General features: G+C 45.1%; 1 protein-coding gene across 1 annotated transcript in view; it reads right to left on the bottom strand.

The window, feature by feature from the left end:
- The window catches only part of LOC134343814 (diacylglycerol kinase theta-like), a 231,988-nt gene that overhangs the window by 76,392 nt on the left and 135,734 nt on the right, over positions 1-19,862 (bottom strand). The window contains exons 12-14 of the mRNA XM_063042563.1: positions 10,273-10,334; positions 3,576-3,726; positions 1,442-1,480 (exon numbers count right to left, since the gene is read on the bottom strand). Of these exons, the coding sequence (XP_062898633.1) occupies positions 1,442-1,480; positions 3,576-3,726; positions 10,273-10,334 (252 nt within the window). The remainder of the gene's footprint in view (positions 1-1,441; positions 1,481-3,575; positions 3,727-10,272; positions 10,335-19,862) is intronic.

Raw genomic sequence — 19,862 nt, 5'->3', positions numbered from 1 at the left:
AGCCACTTCATGCCTTCTTTTAGCCCTCCTGATTTCTTTCTTAAGCATTCTCTTGCATTTCTTATATTCCATAAGCACCTCATTTGTTCCTGCTTGCCTATAGCTGCCATGAACCTGCCATTATCTTCTAGATTATGTATTGCATTGAACTGCTGCTAAGTTAACAAATTTCATGTCACGTGCCAGTGACAATAAACCTGACTCTGAACTTGAAGACCCCTCATGGGAGGGTCAGAGGCAGAGAGGGGCAGCAGCTTTAAATTCCTCGTGTTATTATTTTGGAGGACCTGTCTTGGGCCCAGGACATAAGCGCAACGGCGATGGAACCACGGTAGTGCCTCTACTTCCACAGGAGCTTGCTAAGAATCAGCATGACATCCAAAACTTTGACAAACACCTACAGATATGTGGTGAAAAGTATATTGACTGGCTGCATCACAACCTGGTATGGCAACACCAATGCCCTTAAATGGTAAATTCTACAAAAAGTAGTCAATATGGCCCATTCCATCATGGCTAAAACCCTCCCTGCCATTGAGCACACCTACATGGAGGGCTGGCACAAGAAAGCAGCAGTACTGGTAGAATATGTGAAGGAGAGGCCTGCATACTCCACAGGACCTCCGTCTCCTCAGGAAGTAGAGGTGTCTCTTGCCCTTCCTTTCCCCAGCCTCTGTGTTGTGCTCTACTCAAGTCCATCACCCAGGTGCATCCCCTGGTACATAAGGGTCCTCACCACATCCACATCCTCACCATCAATGGTAACAGGGAGCAGAGCAGGCTCAGGCTTCCTGATGTCCATCACCATCTCCTTTGTCTTACTGATGTTGAGCTGCAGATGATTCAGCTTGTACCATTAGACCAGGGCCCTGTATTCATCCTCCAGTCCTCCCTTTATACACCCAACTACTGCTGAGCCATCAGAGAATTTCTGCAGATGACATGACTCAGTGTTGTATCTAAAGACCGAGGTACAGGAAGGGAGCCAATACAATCCCCTTTGGGGCCCCAGTGTCTGACACACAGCTCGGAAGCTGCAGAAACTGCGGTCTGCCAGTCAGGTAGGAAGGACTGGATGTTTGTCAGTCTTCGTCTGGTTATGTACAGTTTTCCGTAAATTCTATTGTACTTCTTTTATTCTGTAAATGTCTGCAAGAAAATACACCTAAAGGTAGTACATCATTGCATATGTGTACTTTGATAATACATGTACTTTGAGCTGTGAATTGTGGCGGTTGTGTGAACACAGGCACACTGCTGAAATATAGGTGGGAAGGGATGTAAGAATCAGCACCTGGAGAGCCTGATGTGAAGTGTGGGATTTCTGAACAGTAAAAATGTTTATCATGGAAATGTTGCAACCAATACTGAGTGCTTGAATGCAATTCAATATTTAAACTTTATTTAAGTAACGTGCTTTTAAAATAAAACACTAACCTACCTTGATCTGCGTAAACATAACTTATTGACACCACATTTCCTGGTGAAATAAACAGATTAACTTTAATTAATTTTGTATAAAGATTCATAACAAATACCTTGGAAAACAGATTACACAATACTAGAATAAAACATTTGTGGCAGGGTTTAAATACTCAAGGCGCAATTAAATAAAAAGTGGAAATATAGGCCAAAATCTTGCTTGTCACATTAAAAATGTAATTATTTAAGAATTACCTTTACAAACTTTTAAAACTGTTCGGGTACATAATGAGACACCGGGAGCAAAGGACACCATCAGTGCTTTACGAGAGAATAAATTCACCCTCTGGAGTAACTACACCAAAAACAATCAAGTAAGAGATGGGGCTAATTTCTCCCTTAGCTTCCCTGGAGTCCAACAATGTCCGTTCAGCAGAACGGGCTCAGTGATCCCGTGCAAAATCATAAAGACAATAAGACATAGAGGCAAAATGAGGAGCAGCTTCTTGGGGTCATCGCTGTAAATCTCAACCAGCTCCTTCTCTTCAGCTTCTGTAAACCACAAATTTGATCGTTCAGTTCACCAGAAAGTTCTGGCTTGTGCATTCCCATGTAAATCCCAAACTTTACAGGCACTTTCATTGAGGAATGCTGGAGTACGATACAGACCAAACTCCAGCCTCGCAACACACGGAATAATTGAAGCAGAAGGTGTAGACACAAGAAGGGGCTGTTGGAACTTGTGTGGCAGGTCAGGAAATCAATCAGGATGGGCAGGGCAATAAATGGGTATGATTGAGGAAGGGGGCATGAGTGGAGAATTAAGAATTGCCTCAAGATGGCTTTTGTGGTGAGGAGTCTATGCAAGAAAATAAAGGTAGAAAATATTTTCCCACTATGAGGGCAAATAAGTGATGTATAGTCAATTAATATAAGTAACAAGCTGAGAGTGAAAAGGCACCTTGGTTAATTCTCACACTATATTTTACATTCTGTTATTGTTTTTAAAGGCATAGTTATAGAGCAATATAGCAAAGAAACAGGCCCTTCAGCCCATCTAGTCCATGCCAGACCTTTACTCTGCCTAGTCCTATTGCCTGCACCTGGACCTTAGCCCTCCACAACTCTCCCATCCACGTACCTGTCCAAACTGCTCTTAAATGTTGAAACTGAACTCACATCCACCACTTCTGCTGGCAGCTTCTTCCACATTCCTGTTGGATCGAATCCTACAGACTGTTCTCTCGAGCTTCTTCTCTCTCCATAACCCACCTCAACCCACCCCAGTGTCCATCACAAAAACCAGTCTTCTCTAGAACCTTCTGCTTGGATGACACAACATTCCTGATCAGAATATCACAATCCCCTTACCTTTAACGGTAACCCAAACACTACCAGCAGGACCTACTGCTTCTACAGAAAACCATTAAACAAAATACCCTACAACGTTCGCAGTAAAATCTTAACCAGGGTGTTACAAAATGCTTAAAATTCTGAGAGGCATACTTAATGTGGTTATGGTAACAGTATTTTCCTCAGGGTAGGGGAGACAAACCTAGGGTCATAGGTTTAGGGTGTGAAGGGGAAGATTTGAAAGCAAATGAAGAACAACATTGTCACACAACGGATGGAATGAGCTCCCAGAGGAAGAGGTTGAGGTAAGTATAACATTATCATTCAGGAAGTATTTGGACAGGTACATGGGGGGAGGGTCTTAGAGTGACATGGGCTGAACGCAGGAAATTGGGACTTGCTGGTGGGCACCATGGTTAGTATGGACTGTTAAGGGCCTGTATCTGTGCTGTATTGTTCTTTGACTCTATCCTGACCCACCGGTAACCATGTTAAATGTTCAATTGCTTGAAGACTCGGCTCGAACATGCAGTTTGTGGATTGTTGACTATTGCATCTGTACTCTGTATCCAGAACCCCTCTCACTGCCTTTACAAGTGATTGAAGAGATACAAGATTACTGCTTTTGGGGTTTAATCAGGATTTCCATCAGTCAGTGCACCTGTACATCAATAGGAACTGTATCTTCAAAATTAATCTTTTTCAACTCCAACCAACTCCATCATTTACATATAGTGTAAAAACAAACAAATCAACCCCTGATCTTCACCTTTCAGCACATATGGCTCTCTTGCACTTACTTTTGATCTCTAAGTAACTGCTCAGCAGTGAGAAGTACTTGTCCTGAGACAAGTGCAGTGGAAGAGCCATGAGCAGCAGGTTCACCCGCACCACTGTGTTCTGCTTCCTTGTGATATAGAACCGTGTCTGATTCATCTGACGAATAGAGACCTGGAGAGCACAATGATATCAAAAGGAAATATCACTGATTATTTACTTTACTTTATTGTCGCCAAACAATTGATACTAGAGCGTACAATCATCACAGTGATATTTGATTCTGCGCTTTGCGCTCCCTGGAGTACAAATCAATAGTAAATATAGTAAAAATTTAAATTATAAATCATAAATAGAAAATAGAAAAATAGAAAGTAAGGTAGTACAAAAAAAACCGAGAGGCAGGTCCGGATGGTTGGAGGGTATGGCCCAGATCGGGGTCAGGATCCGTTCAGCAGTCTTATCACAGTTGGAAAGAAGCTGTTCCCAAATCTAGCCATACGAGTCTTCAAGCTCCTGAGCCTTCTCCCGGAGGGAAGAGGGACAAAAAGTGTGTTGGCTGGGTGGGTGGTGTCCTTGATTATCTTGGCAGCACTGCTCCGACAGCGTGCGGTGTAAAGTGAGTCCACGGACGGAAGATTGGTTCGTGTGACGTGCTGGGCTGTGTTCACGATCTTCTGCAGCTTCTTCTGGTCTTCGACAGGACAACTTCCATACTCATTATATATAGTGATTATATACCCATAACAAATAGTAAAAAGACCATAAGACGTAGGAGTAGCATTGAACCATTTCGCCCACTGAGTCTGCACACCATTCCATCATGCAGAGTGGTATGGACAGCCCAGCACATCTGTGGTTGTGAACTTCCCTCAGCAGAGGACACTTACAACAGCAGGTGCAGAAAGAAGGCCTGGAAGATCATCAGAGACATCAGTAACCCCAACCATAAACTGTTTCAGCTGCTACCGTCTGGCAAACAGACCAACAGGCTACGGGGCAGCTTCTTTCTACAAGCCATTAGACTTATAAATTCACATGCCTGTACATCGCGACAATCATAACGCAACAATTTTAACTCCCTCATATGTGGAATGGATGTAAGATTTAAATAAATTCACTCTTCATGCCTGATTTGTTATCTGTCTCAACCCCGTTCTCCTGACTTCTTTCCGTAACCTTGATCCCCTGACCAGCATCCACTTTAAATATAAAGTTCAAAGTAAATTTTATTATCAAAGTACAGATATAACACCATAAACAACTCTGAGATTCATTTTCCCGTGGCCATACTCAGCAAATCTATAGAACAGTACTTACAGCAGAATCAGTGAAAGATCAGCCAGAAAACAACACTGTGCAAATGACAAGAACACGAAATAATAACACAAAGAGTCCTTAAAGTGAGATCATTGGTTGTGGGAACATCTCAATGATGTGGCAAATGAGCGTAGGTATCCACTTTTATTCAGGAGCCTGATGATTGAGGGGTTGTAACTGTTCTTGAACCTGGTGGTACAAGTTCCAAAACTCTTGCACCTTCTGTCTGTCTGACGGCAGCAATGAGAAGAGAGCATCACCTGGGTAGTGGGGATCTCTGATAACGGATGCTGGTATCCTACTCCACAACACATCAAAGTTTCAGATGTCATTCCCAATCTCCGCTGACGCCCAAGGAAGTAGAGGCACTGCCATGCTTTCAGTGCAATTGCCCTTAACTGCTGGGTCCACGAGAGATCCTCTGGAATAGTAACACCCAGAATTTAAAAGTTCCGAACTCCCTCCACCTCCGATCTCTGACGAGGACTGCCTCATGGACCTCTGGTTTCCCACTCATGAAGAATACAGTCAAGTTCCTTGGTCTTGCTGACATTGAGTGACAGGTTATGACACCAGTCAGCCAAATTTTCAGACTTGAACCTGTATGCTGATATCACCACCTTTGATTTGGCTCACAACAAATAGTTTCATCAGCAAACTTGAATAAGAACATAAAAACATAAGAAATAGGAGCAGAAGTCGGCCATCTGGCCCGTTGAGCCTGCTCCACCATTCAATGTCATGGCTGATCTGACCATGGACTTATCTCCAACTTCCTGCCTTTTCTCCATAACTATCAATTCTCGTACGATGCAAAAATATATCCAGCCTTGTCTTAAATATATTTATTGAGGTAGCCTCCACTGCTTCATTCGGCAGAGAGTTCCACAGATTCACCACCCTCTGGGAAAAGCAGTTGCTCTTCATGTCCATCCTAAATCTACTCCCCCGAATCTTGAGGCTATGTCCCTTAGTTCTAGTCTCACCTATCAGTGGAAACAACTTTCCTGCCTCTGTCTTCTCTATCCCTTTCATAATTTTATATGTTTCTGAGATCTCCTCCCATTCTCCTGAATTCCAGCGACTACAGTCCTAGGCCTACTCCTGCACCTGTTGTCTAATCTCTCCTCATGGTCTAACTCCCTCATCTCTGGAACCAGCCTGGTGAACCTTCTCTGCACCACCTTCAAAGCTAGTATATCCTTCCTCAAGTAAGGAGACCAGAACTGCATGCAATACTCCAGGTGCGGCCTCACCAGTACCCTTTTCATTTGCAGCATAATTTCCCTGCATAACCTTGTCAAAGGCTTTCTGAAAGTCCAAATACACAACATCCACTGCATCCCCTTTATCTATCCTACTTGTAATCTCCTCAAAGAATTCCAACAGGTTCATCAGGCTGTATTTTCCCTGAAGGAAACCATGCTGACTTTGTACTATCTTGTCCTGTGTCACCAAGTACTCCATCACCTCATCCTTAACAATTGACTCTAACATCTTCCCAACCACTGAGGTCAGGCTAACTGGTCTATAGTTTCCTTTCTGCTGCCTTCCTCCTTTCTTAAAGAGTGGAGTGATATTTGCAATTTTCCAGTCCTCTGCCACCATGCCAGAGTCCAATGATTCTTGAAAAATCATTTCCAATGCTATTACAATCTCCAACACTACCTCTTTCAGAACCCTTGAGTGCAGTTCCTCTGGTCTGGGTGACATACCTATCTTTGGTTCTTTCAGCTTTTTGAACACTGGCTCTCTTGTAACAGTAACTGCACCCACTTCTCTTCCTTCACACACTACAACATCAGGCACACTGCTAGTGTCTTCCACAGTGAAGACTGATGCAAAATACTCATTTAGTTCATCAGCCATCTCCTTGTCCCTGTTATTATTTCTCCTGCCTCATTTTCTAGCGGTCCTATATCCACTATCATTTCTCTTTTATTTTATTTTTAACATACTCGAAAAAAGCTTTTACTATCCAGTTTGATATTATTTGCTATTTGCTTTAATAGTTCATCTTTTCCCTTCTAATAAATTTTTTAGTTGCTCTCTGTAGGTTTTTAAAAACTTCCCAATCCTCTATCTTCCCATTAATTTTTGCTTTGTTGTATGCCCTTTCTTTTGCTTTTACAATAGCTTTGACTTCCCTTGTCAGCCACGGTTGTACTATTTTACCATTTGAGCATTTCTGTGTTTTTGGAATACACCTTTCTCCTTTTTCCCAGAAACGCATTCCATTGCTGCTCTGCTGTCATCCCTGCCAGCAGCTCCTTCCAATATACTTTGGCCAACTCCTCTCTCACACCACTGTAACTTTTCTTACTCCACTGAAATACTGCTACATCAGACTTCACTTTCTCCCTATCAAATTTCAAGTTGAACTCAATCATATTGTGATCACTGGTTCTGAAAGATTCTTTTACCGTAAGCTCCCTCATTGCCTCCAGTTCATTACATAACACCCAATCCAGTAAAGTTGATCCCCTCGTTGGCTCAATGACAAACTGCTCTAAAAAGCCATCTCATAGGCATTCAACAAACTCACTCTTGAGATCCATTTCCGACCTGATTTTCCCAACCGACCTGCATGTTAAAATCTCCCATGACTACCATAACATTGCCATTTTGACTCACCTTTTCTATTTCCTGTTGTAACCTGTGGTCCACCTCCCAGCCACTGGTTGGAGGCCTGTAAACAACTGCCATCAACATCCTTTTACCCTTGCAGTTCTTAACGCAACCCACAAGGATTTAATGCCGTTCTTTACCAGTACAGCCACACCATCCCCTCTGTCTACCTTCCTATCCCTCCGATATAACGTGTAACCTTGGACATTCAGCTCCCAACTACAACCATCCTTCAGCCACGATTCAGTGATGATCACAACATCAAACCTGACAATCTGTAATAGTGCAACAAGATCATCCACCTTATTTCTTATACTCCATGCATTAGACACAACACCTTGTGTACCCCGAATCCACAGAACATTGGAAAATGATTACCAATGCGTCCATGGTTTCTAGAGCCACCTCCTTAAGTACCCTGGGATGCAGACCATCAGGCCCTGGGGATTGATCAGCCTTCAGTCCCATCAGTCTATCCAACACCATTTTCTGCCTAATGTGAATTTCCTTCAGTTCCTCCGTTACCCTAGGTCCTCCGGCCACTATTACATCTGGGAGATTATTTGCGTCTTCCCTAGTGAAGACAGATCCAAAATACCTGTCCAACTCGTCAGCCATTTCCTTGTTCCCCATAATAAATTCACCCGTTTCTGTCTTCAAGGGCCCAACTTTGGTCGTAACTAATTTTTTCCTCTTCACATATCTAAAGAAGCTTTTACTATCCTCCTTTATAAGCTTGGCTAGCTTACCTTCGTACCTCATCTTTTCTCCCTGTATTGCCTTTTTAGTTATCTTCTGTTGCTCTTTAAAAGTTTCCCAATCCTCTGGCTTCCCGCTCATCTTTGCTATGTTATACTTCCTCTCTTTTATTTTTATACTGTCTTTGACTTCCCTTGTCAGCCACGGTTGCCCCTTACTCCCTTTAGAATCTTTCTTCCTCTTTGGAATGAACTGATCCAGCATCTTCTGTATTATTCCCAGAAATACCTGCCATTGCTGTTCCACTGTCATCCCTGCTAGGGTATCTTTCCAGTCAACTTTGGCCAGCTCCTCCCTCATGGCTCCTTAGTCCCCTTTGTTCAACTGCAATACTGACACTTCCGATTTTCCCTTCTCCCTCTCAAATTGTAGATTAAAATTTACCATATTATGGTCACTACCTCCTAATGGCTCCTTTACCTCGAGCTCCCTTATCAAATCCGGATCATTACACAACACTAGATCCAGAATTGCATTCTCCCTGGTAGGCTCCAGTACAAACTACTCTAAGAATCCATCTCGGAGGCACTCCACAAACTTCCTTTCTCGGGGTCCAGTACCAGCATGATTTTCCTAGTCTACCTGCATGTTGAAATTCCCCATAACAACCGTAGCATTACCTTTGCGACATGCCAATTTTAACTCTTGATTCAACTTGCACCCTATATCCATAAACGCTGCCTGGGCAGGGCAAAAAGCATTATCAAGGATGCATCTCACCCTAACCATGGACTTTTTACTCTCCTCCCATCCGGTAGGCACTACAGGAGCCTCCGCTCCCGCACCAGCAGACACAGGAAGAGCTTCTTCCCTGAGGCTGTGACCCTGCTGAACCTCACATCACAGCGCTAAGCAGTATTGCATCCGTATTGTACTGTCTCAGTACTTTTATATTTGTGTGCTGTAGCACTTACTTTTTAATCGCAGTTATTTTATAAATAACACTATTCTTTGCATTTCTGGTCAGATGCTAACTGCATTTCATTGGCATTGTATCTGTACTCGGCACAACGACAATAAAGTTGAATCTAATCTAATCTAATGGTGTATACAGTATAATGAGAGTTTGTATTCCTATACACCCTGGTGAGAGTGTACGTATAGTGGTGTATACAGTATAACGAGAGTTTGTATTCCTATAGACCCTGGTGAGACTGTACGTATAGTGGTGTATACAGTATAACGAGAGTTTGTATTCCTATAGACCCTGGTGAGACTGTACATATAGTGGTGTATACAGTATAACGAGAGTTCGCAATTCTATAGACTGTGGTGAGACTGTACGTATAGTGGTGTATACAGTATAGCGAGAGTTTGTATTCCTATAGACCCTGGTGAGACTGTATGTATAGTGGTGTATTCACCATGGTCTATAGAATTTCAAACTCTCGTTATACTGTATACACAACTCTACATACTGTCTCACCGTGGTCTATGGAATTACAAACTCTCGCTATACTTTACACACCACTATACGTACAGCCTCACCAACATCTATAGAATTTCAAACTCTCGTTATACTGCATACACCACTATACCTACAGTCTCACCACGGTCTATAGAATTTCAAACTCTCGTTATACTGTATACACAACTCTACATACTGTCTCACCGCGGTCTACGGAACTACAAACTCTCGTTATACTGTATACACCACTATACGTACAGTCTCACCACGGTCTATAGAAATACAAACTCTCGCTATACTTTACACACCACTGTACGTACAGTCTCACCATCTATAGAATTACAAACTCTTGTTATACTGTATACACAACTTTACATACAGTCTCACCACAGTCTACAGAATTTCAAACTCTCGTTATACTGTATACACAACTATACATACCGTCTCACCAAGGTCCTATAGAAATATAGCAAACTCTCTTCATACTTCCTGAATACAGATTTCATAAGTGGAAATGGTTATTTTGGCGAATGCTGACTGAATTTTCTAATGGTGAAAGAACATATCAACCACAAAGCAAAGCACACTATTAATGAATAGCTTACCCTCCTGAGATCATGAATTCTGCGCAGCATCGTTTCAGTCTGGTTCAGCACCATGCTCTGCACTAAAGAGAAGTGTGGTGAGAATTTTTTCAGACAGAATTATATTTTTCCATCAACCCCATCAATGACACAATGAAGGCAGAATCCCCTGTAAAAATTATTTACTTTGGTCACTTGAACTGAAGGTAATTTGTCACCATTCATAGACAGGAATCAGTGCTGGAGTAGGTCTGAATGCTGTCTACGGTAAAATCACGACTGATGTGGTCTATCAGTCCATGAAACAATAGCTGATCTAACTGTAACCCTCTCCCTCGGTCCGCCTGACCATCACTGATCTAACTGTAACCCTGACCCTCAGTCCATCTGACCATCACTGATCTAACTGTAAACCTCTCCCTCAGTCCATCTGACCATCACTGATCTAACTGTAACACTGACCCTCAGTCCATCTGACCATCACTGATCTAACTGTAAACCTCTCCCTCAGTCCATCTGACCATCACTGATCTAACTGTAACCCTGACCCTCAGTCCATCTGACCATCACTGATCTAACTGTAAACCTCTCCCTCAGTCCATCTGACCATCACTGATCTAACTGTAACCCTCTCCCTCAGTCCATCTGACCATCACTGATCTAACTGTAACACTGACCCTCAGTCCATCTGACCATCACTGATCTAATTGTAACACTGACCCTCAGTCCATCTGACCATCACTGATCTAATTGTAACACTGACCCTCAGTCCATCTGACCATCACTGATCTAACTGTAAACCTCTCCCTCAGTCCATCTGACCATCACTGATCTAACTGTAAACCTCTCCCTCAGTCCATCTGACCATCACTGATCTAACTGTAACCCTGACCCTCAGTCCATCTGATCATCACTGATCTAACTGTAAACCTCTCCCTCAGTCCATCTGACCATCACTGATCTAACTGTAACCCTCTCCCTCAGTCCATCTGACCATCACTGATCTAACTGTAACACTGACCCTCAGTCCATCTGACCATCACTGATCTAATTGTAACACTGACCCTCAGTCCATCTGACCATCACTGATCTAATTGTAACACTGACCCTCAGTCCATCTGACCATCACTGATCTAACTGTAAACCTCTCCCTCAGTCCATCTGACCATCACTGATCTAACTGTAAACCTGACCCTCAGTCCATCTGACCATCACTGATCTAACTGTAACCCTCTCCCTCAGTCCATCTGACCATCACTGATCTAACTGTAACCCTGACCCTCAGTCCATCTGACCATCACTGATCTAATTGTAACACTGACCCTCAGTCCATCTGACCATCACTGATCTAACTGTAACCCTGACCCTCAGTCCATCTGACCATCACTGATCTAACTGTAACCCTGACCCTCAGTCCATCTGACCATCACTGATCTAACTGTAACACTGACCCTCAGTCCATCTGACCATCACTGATCTAACTGTAACCCTGACCCTCAGTCCATCTGACCATCACTGATCTAACTGTAACCCTGACCCTCAGTCCATCTGACCATCACTGATCTAACTGTAACCCTCTCCCTCAGTCCATCTGACCATCACTGATCTAACTGTAACACTGACCCTCAGTCCATCTGACCATCACTGATCTAACTGTAACCCTCTCCCTCAGTCCATCTGACCATCACTGATCTAACTGTAACCCTCTCCCTCAGTCCATCTGACCATCACTGATCTAACGTGACCCTGACCCTCAGTCCATCTGACCATCACTGATCTAACTGTAACACTGACCCTCAGTCCATCTGACCATCACTGATCTAACTGTAACCCTGACCCTCAGTCCATGTGACCATCACTAATCTAACTGTAACCCTGACCCTCAGTCCATCTGACCATCACTGATCTAATTGTAACCCTGACCCTCAGTCCATCTGACCATCACTGATCTAACTGTAACACTGACCCTCAGTCCATCTGACCATCACTGATCTAACTGTAACCCTCACCCTCAGTCCATCTGACCATCACTGATCTAACTGTAACCCTGACCCTCAGTCCATCTGACCATCACTGATCTAACTGTAACCCTGACCCTCAGTCCATCTGACCATCACTGATCTAACTGTAACCCTGACCCTCAGTCCATCTGACCATCACTGATCTAACTGTAACACTGACCCTCAGTCCATCTGACCATCACTGATCTAACTGTAACACTGACCCTCAGTCCATCTGACCATCACTGATCTAACTGTAACCCTCTCCCTCAGTCCATCTGACCATCACTGATCTAACTGTAACCCTGACCCTCAGTCCATCTGACCATCACTGATCTAACTGTAACCCTCTCCCTCAGTCCATCTGACCATCACTGATCTAACTGTAACACTGACCCTCAGTCCATCTGACCATCACTGATCTAACTGTAACCCTCTCCCTCAGTCCATCTGACCATCACTGATCTAACTGTAACCCTGACCCTCAGTCCATCTGACCATCACTGATCTAACTGTAACCCTCTCCCTCAGTCCATCTGACCATCACTGATCTAACTGTAACCCTGACCCTCAGTCCATCTGACCATCACTGATCTAACTGTAACACTGACCCTCAGTCCATCTGACCATCACTGATCTAATTGTAACACTGACCCTCAGTCCATCTGACCATCACTGATCTAACTGTAACCCTGACCCTCAGTCCATCTGACCATCACTGATCTAACTGTAACCCTCTCCCTCAGTCCATCTGACCATCACTGATCTAACTGTAAACCCTGACCCTCAGTCCATCTGACCATCACTGATCTAACTGTAACCCTCTCCCTCAGTCCATCTGACCATCACTGATCTAACTGTAACCCTGACCCTCAGTCCATCTGACCATCACTGATCTAACTGTAACACTGACCCTCAGTCCATCTGACCATCACTGATCTAACTGTAACCCTGACCCTCAGTCCATCTGACCATCACTGATCTAACTGTAACCCTGACCCTCAGTCCATCTGACCATCACTGATCTAACTGTAACCCTGACCCTCAGTCCATCTGACCATCACTGATCTAACTGTAACCCTGACCCTCAGTCCATCTGACCATCACTGATCTAACTGTAACACTGACCCTCAGTCCATCTGACCATCACTGATCTAACTGTAACACTGACCCTCAGTCCATCTGACCATCACTGATCTAACTGTGACCCTCTCCCTCAGTCCATCTGACCATCACTGATCTAACTGTAACCCTGACCCTCAGTCCATCTGACCATCACTGATCTAACTGTAACCCTGACCCTCAGTCCATCTGACCATCACTGATCTAACTGTAACACTGACCCTCAGTCCATCTGACCATCACTGATCTAACTGTAACACTGACCCTCAGTCCATCTGACCATCACTGATCTAACTGTAACCCTGACCCTCAGTCCATCTGACCATCACTGATCTAACTGTAACACTGACCCTCAGTCCATCTGACCATCACTGATCTAACTGTAACCCTGACCCTCAGTCCATCTGACCATCACTGATCTAACTGTAACACTGACCCTCAGTCCATCTGACCATCACTGATCTAACTGTAACCCTGACCCTCAGTCCATCTGACCATCACTGATCTAACTGTAACCCTCTCCCTCAGTCCATCTGACCATCACTGATCTAACTGTAACCCTGACCCTCAGTCCATCTGACCATCACTGATCTAACTGTAACCCTGACCCTCAGTCCATCTGACCATCACTGATCTAACTGTAACACTGACCCTCAGTCCATCTGACCATCACTGATCTAACTGTAACCCTACCCTCAGTCCATCTGACCATCACTGATCTAACTGTAACCCTGACCCTCAGTCCATCTGACCATCACTGATCTAACTGTAACCCTGACCCTCAGTCCATCTGACCATCACTGATCTAACTGTAACCCTGACCCTCAGTCCATCTGACCATCACTGATCTAACTGTGACCCTGACCCTCAGTCCATCTGACCATCACTGATCTAACTGTAACCCTGACCCTCAGTCCATCTGACCATCACTGATCTAACTGTAACCCTGACCCTCAGTCCATCTGACCATCACTGATCTAACTGTAACCCTCTCCCTCAGTCCATCTGACCATCACTGATCTAACTGTAACCCTGACCCTCAGTCCATCTGACCATCACTGATCTAACTGTAACACTGACCCTCAGTCCATCTGACCATCACTGATCTAACTGTAACCCTGACCCTCAGTCCATCTGACCATCACTGATCTAACTGTAACCCTGACCCTCAGTCCATCTGACCATCACTGATCTAACTGTAACACTGACCCTCAGTCCATCTGACCATCACTGATCTAACTGTAACCCTGACCCTCAGTCCATCTGACCATCACTGATCTAATTGTAACACTGACCCTCAGTCCATCTGACCATCACTGATCTAACTGTAACCCTGACCCTCAGTCCATCTGACCATCACTGATCTAACTGTGACCATCACTGATCTAACTGTGACCATCGCTGATCTAACTGTGACCATCACTGATCTAACTGTGACCATCGCTGATCTAACTGTGACCATCACTGATCTAACTGTGACCATCACTGATCTAACTGTGACCATCGCTGATCTAACTGTGACACTGACCCTCAGTCCATCTGACCATCACTGATCTAACTGTAACACTGACCCTCAGTCCATCTGACCATCACTGATCTGTGACCCTGACCCTCAGTCCATCTGACCATCACTGATCTAACTGTAACCCTCTCCCTCAGTCCATCTGACCATCACTGATCTAACTGTGACCATCACTGATCTAACTGTGACCCTGACCCTCAGTCCATCTGACCATCACTGATCTAACTGTAACCCTCTCCCTCAGTCCATCTGACCATCACTGATCTAACTGTAACCCTCTCCCTCAGTCCATCTGACCATCACTGATCTAACTGTGACCATCACTGATCTAACTGTGACCCTGACCCTCAGTCCATCTGACCATCACTGATCTAACTGTAACACCCTGACCCTCTCCCTCAGTCCATCTGACCATACCCTGACTGATGACATCACGTACGTAACCTGACCCTCAGTCCATCTGACCATCACTGATCTAACTGTAACCCTCTCCCTCAGTCCATCTGACCATCACTGATCTAACTGTGACCATCACTGATCTAACTGTGACCATCGCTGATCTAACTGTGACCATCACTGATCTAACTGTGACCATCGCTGATCTAACTGTGACCATCGCTGATCTAACTGTGACCATCACTGATCTAACTGTGACCATCACTGATCTAACTGTGACCATCGCTGATCTAACTGTGACACTGACCCTCAGTCCATCTGACCATCACTGATCTAACTGTAACCCTGACCCTCAGTCCATCTGACCATCACTGATCTAACTGTGACCCTGACCCTCAGTCCATCTGACCATCACTGATCTAACTGTAACCCTGACCCTCAGTCCATCTGACCATCACTGATCTAACTGTAACCCTGACCCTCAGTCCATCTGACCATCACTGATCTAACTGTGACCATCACTGATCTAACTGTGACCCTGACCCTCAGTCCATCTGACCATCACTGATCTAACTGTAACCCTCTCCCTCAGTCCATCTGACCATCACTGATCTAACTGTAACCCTCTCCCTCAGTCCATCTGACCATCACTGATCTAACTGTGACCATCACTGATCTAACTGTGACCCTGACCCTCAGTCCATCTGACCATCACTGATCTAACTGTAACCCTGACCCTCAGTCCATCTGACCATCACTGATCTAACTGTAACCCTCTCCCTCAGTCCATCTGACCATCACTGATCTAACTGTAACCCTGACCCTCAGTCCATCTGACCATCACTGATCTAACTGTAACCCTGACCCTCAGTCCATCTGACCATCACTGATCTAACTGTAACCCTGACCCTCAGTCCATCTGACCATCACTGATCTAACTGTAACCCTGACCCTCAGTCCATCTGACCATCACTGATCTAACTGTAACCCTGACCCTCAGTCCATCTGACCATCACTGATCTAACTGTAACCCTCTCCCTCAGTCCATCTGACCATCACTGATCTAACTGTAACACTGACCCTCAGTCCATCTGACCATCACTGATCTAACTGTAACCCTCTCCCTCAGTCCATCTGACCATCACTGATCTAACTGTAACCCTCTCCCTCAGTCCATCTGACCATCACTGATCTAACTGTGACCCTGACCCTCAGTCCATCTGACCATCACTGATCTAACTGTAACACTGACCCTCAGTCCATCTGACCATCACTGATCTAACTGTAACCCTGACCCTCAGTCCATCTGACCATCACTGATCTAACTGTAACACTGACCCTCAGTCCATCTGACCATCACTGATCTAACTGTAACCCTGACCCTCAGTCCATCTGACCATCACTGATCTAACTGTAACACTGACCCTCAGTCCATCTGACCATCACTGATCTAACTATAACACTGACCCTCAGTCCATCTGACCATCACTGATCTAACTGTGACCCTCTCCCTCAGTCCATCTGACCATCACTGATCTAACTGTAACCCTGACCCTCAGTCCATCTGACCATCACTGATCTAACTGTAACCCTCTCCCTCAGTCCATCTGACCATCACTGATCTAACTGTAACACTGACCCTCAGTCCATCTGACCATCACTGATCTAACTGTAACCCTCTCCCTCAGTCCATCTGACCATCACTGATCTAACTGTAACCCTGACCCTCAGTCCATCTGACCATCACTGATCTAACTGTAACACTGACCCTCAGTCCATCTGACCATCACTGATCTAACTGTAACCCTGACCCTCAGTCCATCTGACCATCACTGATCTAACTGTAACACTGACCCTCAGTCCATCTGACCATCACTGATCTAACTGTAACACTGACCCTCAGTCCATCTGACCATCACTGATCTAACTGTAACCCTGACCCTCAGTCCATCTGACCATCACTGATCTAACTGTAACACTGACCCTCAGTCCATCTGACCATCACTGATCTAACTGTAACCCTCTCCCTCAGTCCATCTGACCATCACTGATCTAACTGTAACCCTGACCCTCAGTCCATCTGACCATCACTGATCTAACTGTAACCCTGACCCTCAGTCCATCTGACCATCACTGATCTAACTGTAACCCTGACCCTCAGTCCATCTGACCATCACTGATCTAACTGTAACACTGACCCTCAGTCCATCTGACCATCACTGATCTAACTGTAACCCTGACCCTCAGTCCATCTGACCATCACTGATCTAACTGTAACCCTGACCCTCAGTCCATCTGACCATCACTGATCTAACTGTAACCCTGACCCTCAGTCCATCTGACCATCACTGATCTAACTGTAACACTGACCCTCAGTCCATCTGACCATCACTGATCTAACTGTAACCCTGACCCTCAGTCCATCTGACCATCACTGATCTAACTGTAACCCTCTCCCTCAGTCCATCTGACCATCACTGATCTAACTGTAACCCTGACCCTCAGTCCATCTGACCATCACTGATCTAACTGTAACCCTGACCCTCAGTCCATCTGACCATCACTGATCTAACTGTAACACTGACCCTCAGTCCATCTGACCATCACTGATCTAACTGTAACCCTCTCCCTCAGTCCATCTGACCATCACTGATCTAACTGTAACCCTGACCCTCAGTCCATCTGACCATCACTGATCTAACTGTAACCCTCTCCCTCAGTCCATCTGACCATCACTGATCTAACTGTAACCCTGACCCTCAGTCCATCTGACCATCACTGATCTAACTGTAACCCTGACCCTCAGTCCATCTGACCATCACTGATCTAACTGTAACCCTGACCCTCAGTCCATCTGACCATCACTGATCTAACTGTAACCCTGACCCTCAGTCCATCTGACCATCACTGATCTAACTGTAACTAACCCTGACCCTCAGTCCATCTGACCATCACTGATCTAACTGTAACACTGACCCTCAGTCCATCTGACCATCACTGATCTAACTGTAACCCTGACCCTCAGTCCATCTGACCATCACTGATCTAACTGTAACCCTGACCCTCAGTCCATCTGACCATCACTGATCTAACTGTAACACTGACCCTCAGTCCATCTGACCATCACTGATCTAACTGTAACCCTGACCCTCAGTCCATCTGACCATCACTGATCTAATTGTAACACTGACCCTCAGTCCATCTGACCATCACTGATCTAACTGTAACCCTGACCCTCAGTCCATCTGACCATCACTGATCTAACTGTGACCATCACTGATCTAACTGTGACCATCGCTGATCTAACTGTGACCATCACTGATCTAACTGTGACCATCGCTGATCTAACTGTGACCATCACTGATCTAACTGTGACCATCGCTGATCTAACTGTGACACTGACCCTCAGTCCATCTGACCATCACTGATCTAACTGTAACACTGACCCTCAGTCCATCTGACCATCACTGATCTAACTGTGACCCTGACCCTCAGTCCATCTGACCATCACTGATCTAACTGTAACCCTCTCCCTCAGTCCATCTGACCATCACTGATCTAACTGTGACCATCACTGATCTAACTGTGACCCTGACCCTCAGTCCATCTGACCATCACTGATCTAACTGTAACCCTCTCCCTCAGTCCATCTGACCATCACTGATCTAACTGTAACCCTCTCCCTCAGTCCATCTGACCATCACTGATCTAACTGTGACCATCACTGATCTAACTGTGACCCTGACCCTCAGTCCATCTGACCATCACTGATCTAACTGTAACCCTGACCCTCAGTCCATCTGACCATCACTGATCTAACTGTAACCCTCTCCCTCAGTCCATCTGACCATCACTGATCTAACTGTGACCCTGACCCTCAGTCCATCTGACCATCACTGATCTAACTGTAACCCTGACCCTCAGTCCATCTGACCATCACTGATCTAACTGTAACCCTCTCCCTCAGTCCATCTGACCATCACTGATCTAACTGTGACCATCACTGATCTAACTGTGACCATCGCTGATCTAACTGTGACCATCACTGATCTAACTGTGACCATCGCTGATCTAACTGTGACCATCACTGATCTAACTGTGACCATCACTGATCTAACTGTGACCATCGCTGATCTAACTGTGACACTGACCCTCAGTCCATCTGACCATCACTGATCTAACTGTAACACTGACCCTCAGTCCATCTGACCATCACTGATCTAACTGTGACCCTGACCCTCAGTCCATCTGACCATCACTGATCTAACTGTAACCCTCTCCCTCAGTCCATCTGACCATCACTGATCTAACTGTAACCCTCTCCCTCAGTCCATCTGACCATCACTGATCTAACTGTAACACTGACCCTCAGTCCATCTGACCATCACTGATCTAACTGTAACCCTGACCCTCAGTCCATGTGACCATCACTGATCTAACTGTGACCCTGACCCTCAGTCCATCTGACCATCACTGATCTAACTGTAACACTGACCCTCAGTCCATCTGACCATCACTGATCTAACTGTAACCCTGACCCTCAGTCCATGTGACCATCACTGATCTAACTG

The sequence above is a fragment of the Mobula hypostoma genome, chromosome 3 (assembly GCF_963921235.1).
Source record: "Mobula hypostoma chromosome 3, sMobHyp1.1, whole genome shotgun sequence".
Taxonomy (NCBI): Eukaryota; Metazoa; Chordata; class Chondrichthyes; order Myliobatiformes; family Myliobatidae; genus Mobula; species Mobula hypostoma.
Note: the sequence above shows the minus strand (reverse complement) of the source record. Positions and strands in the feature narration are given on the sequence as shown.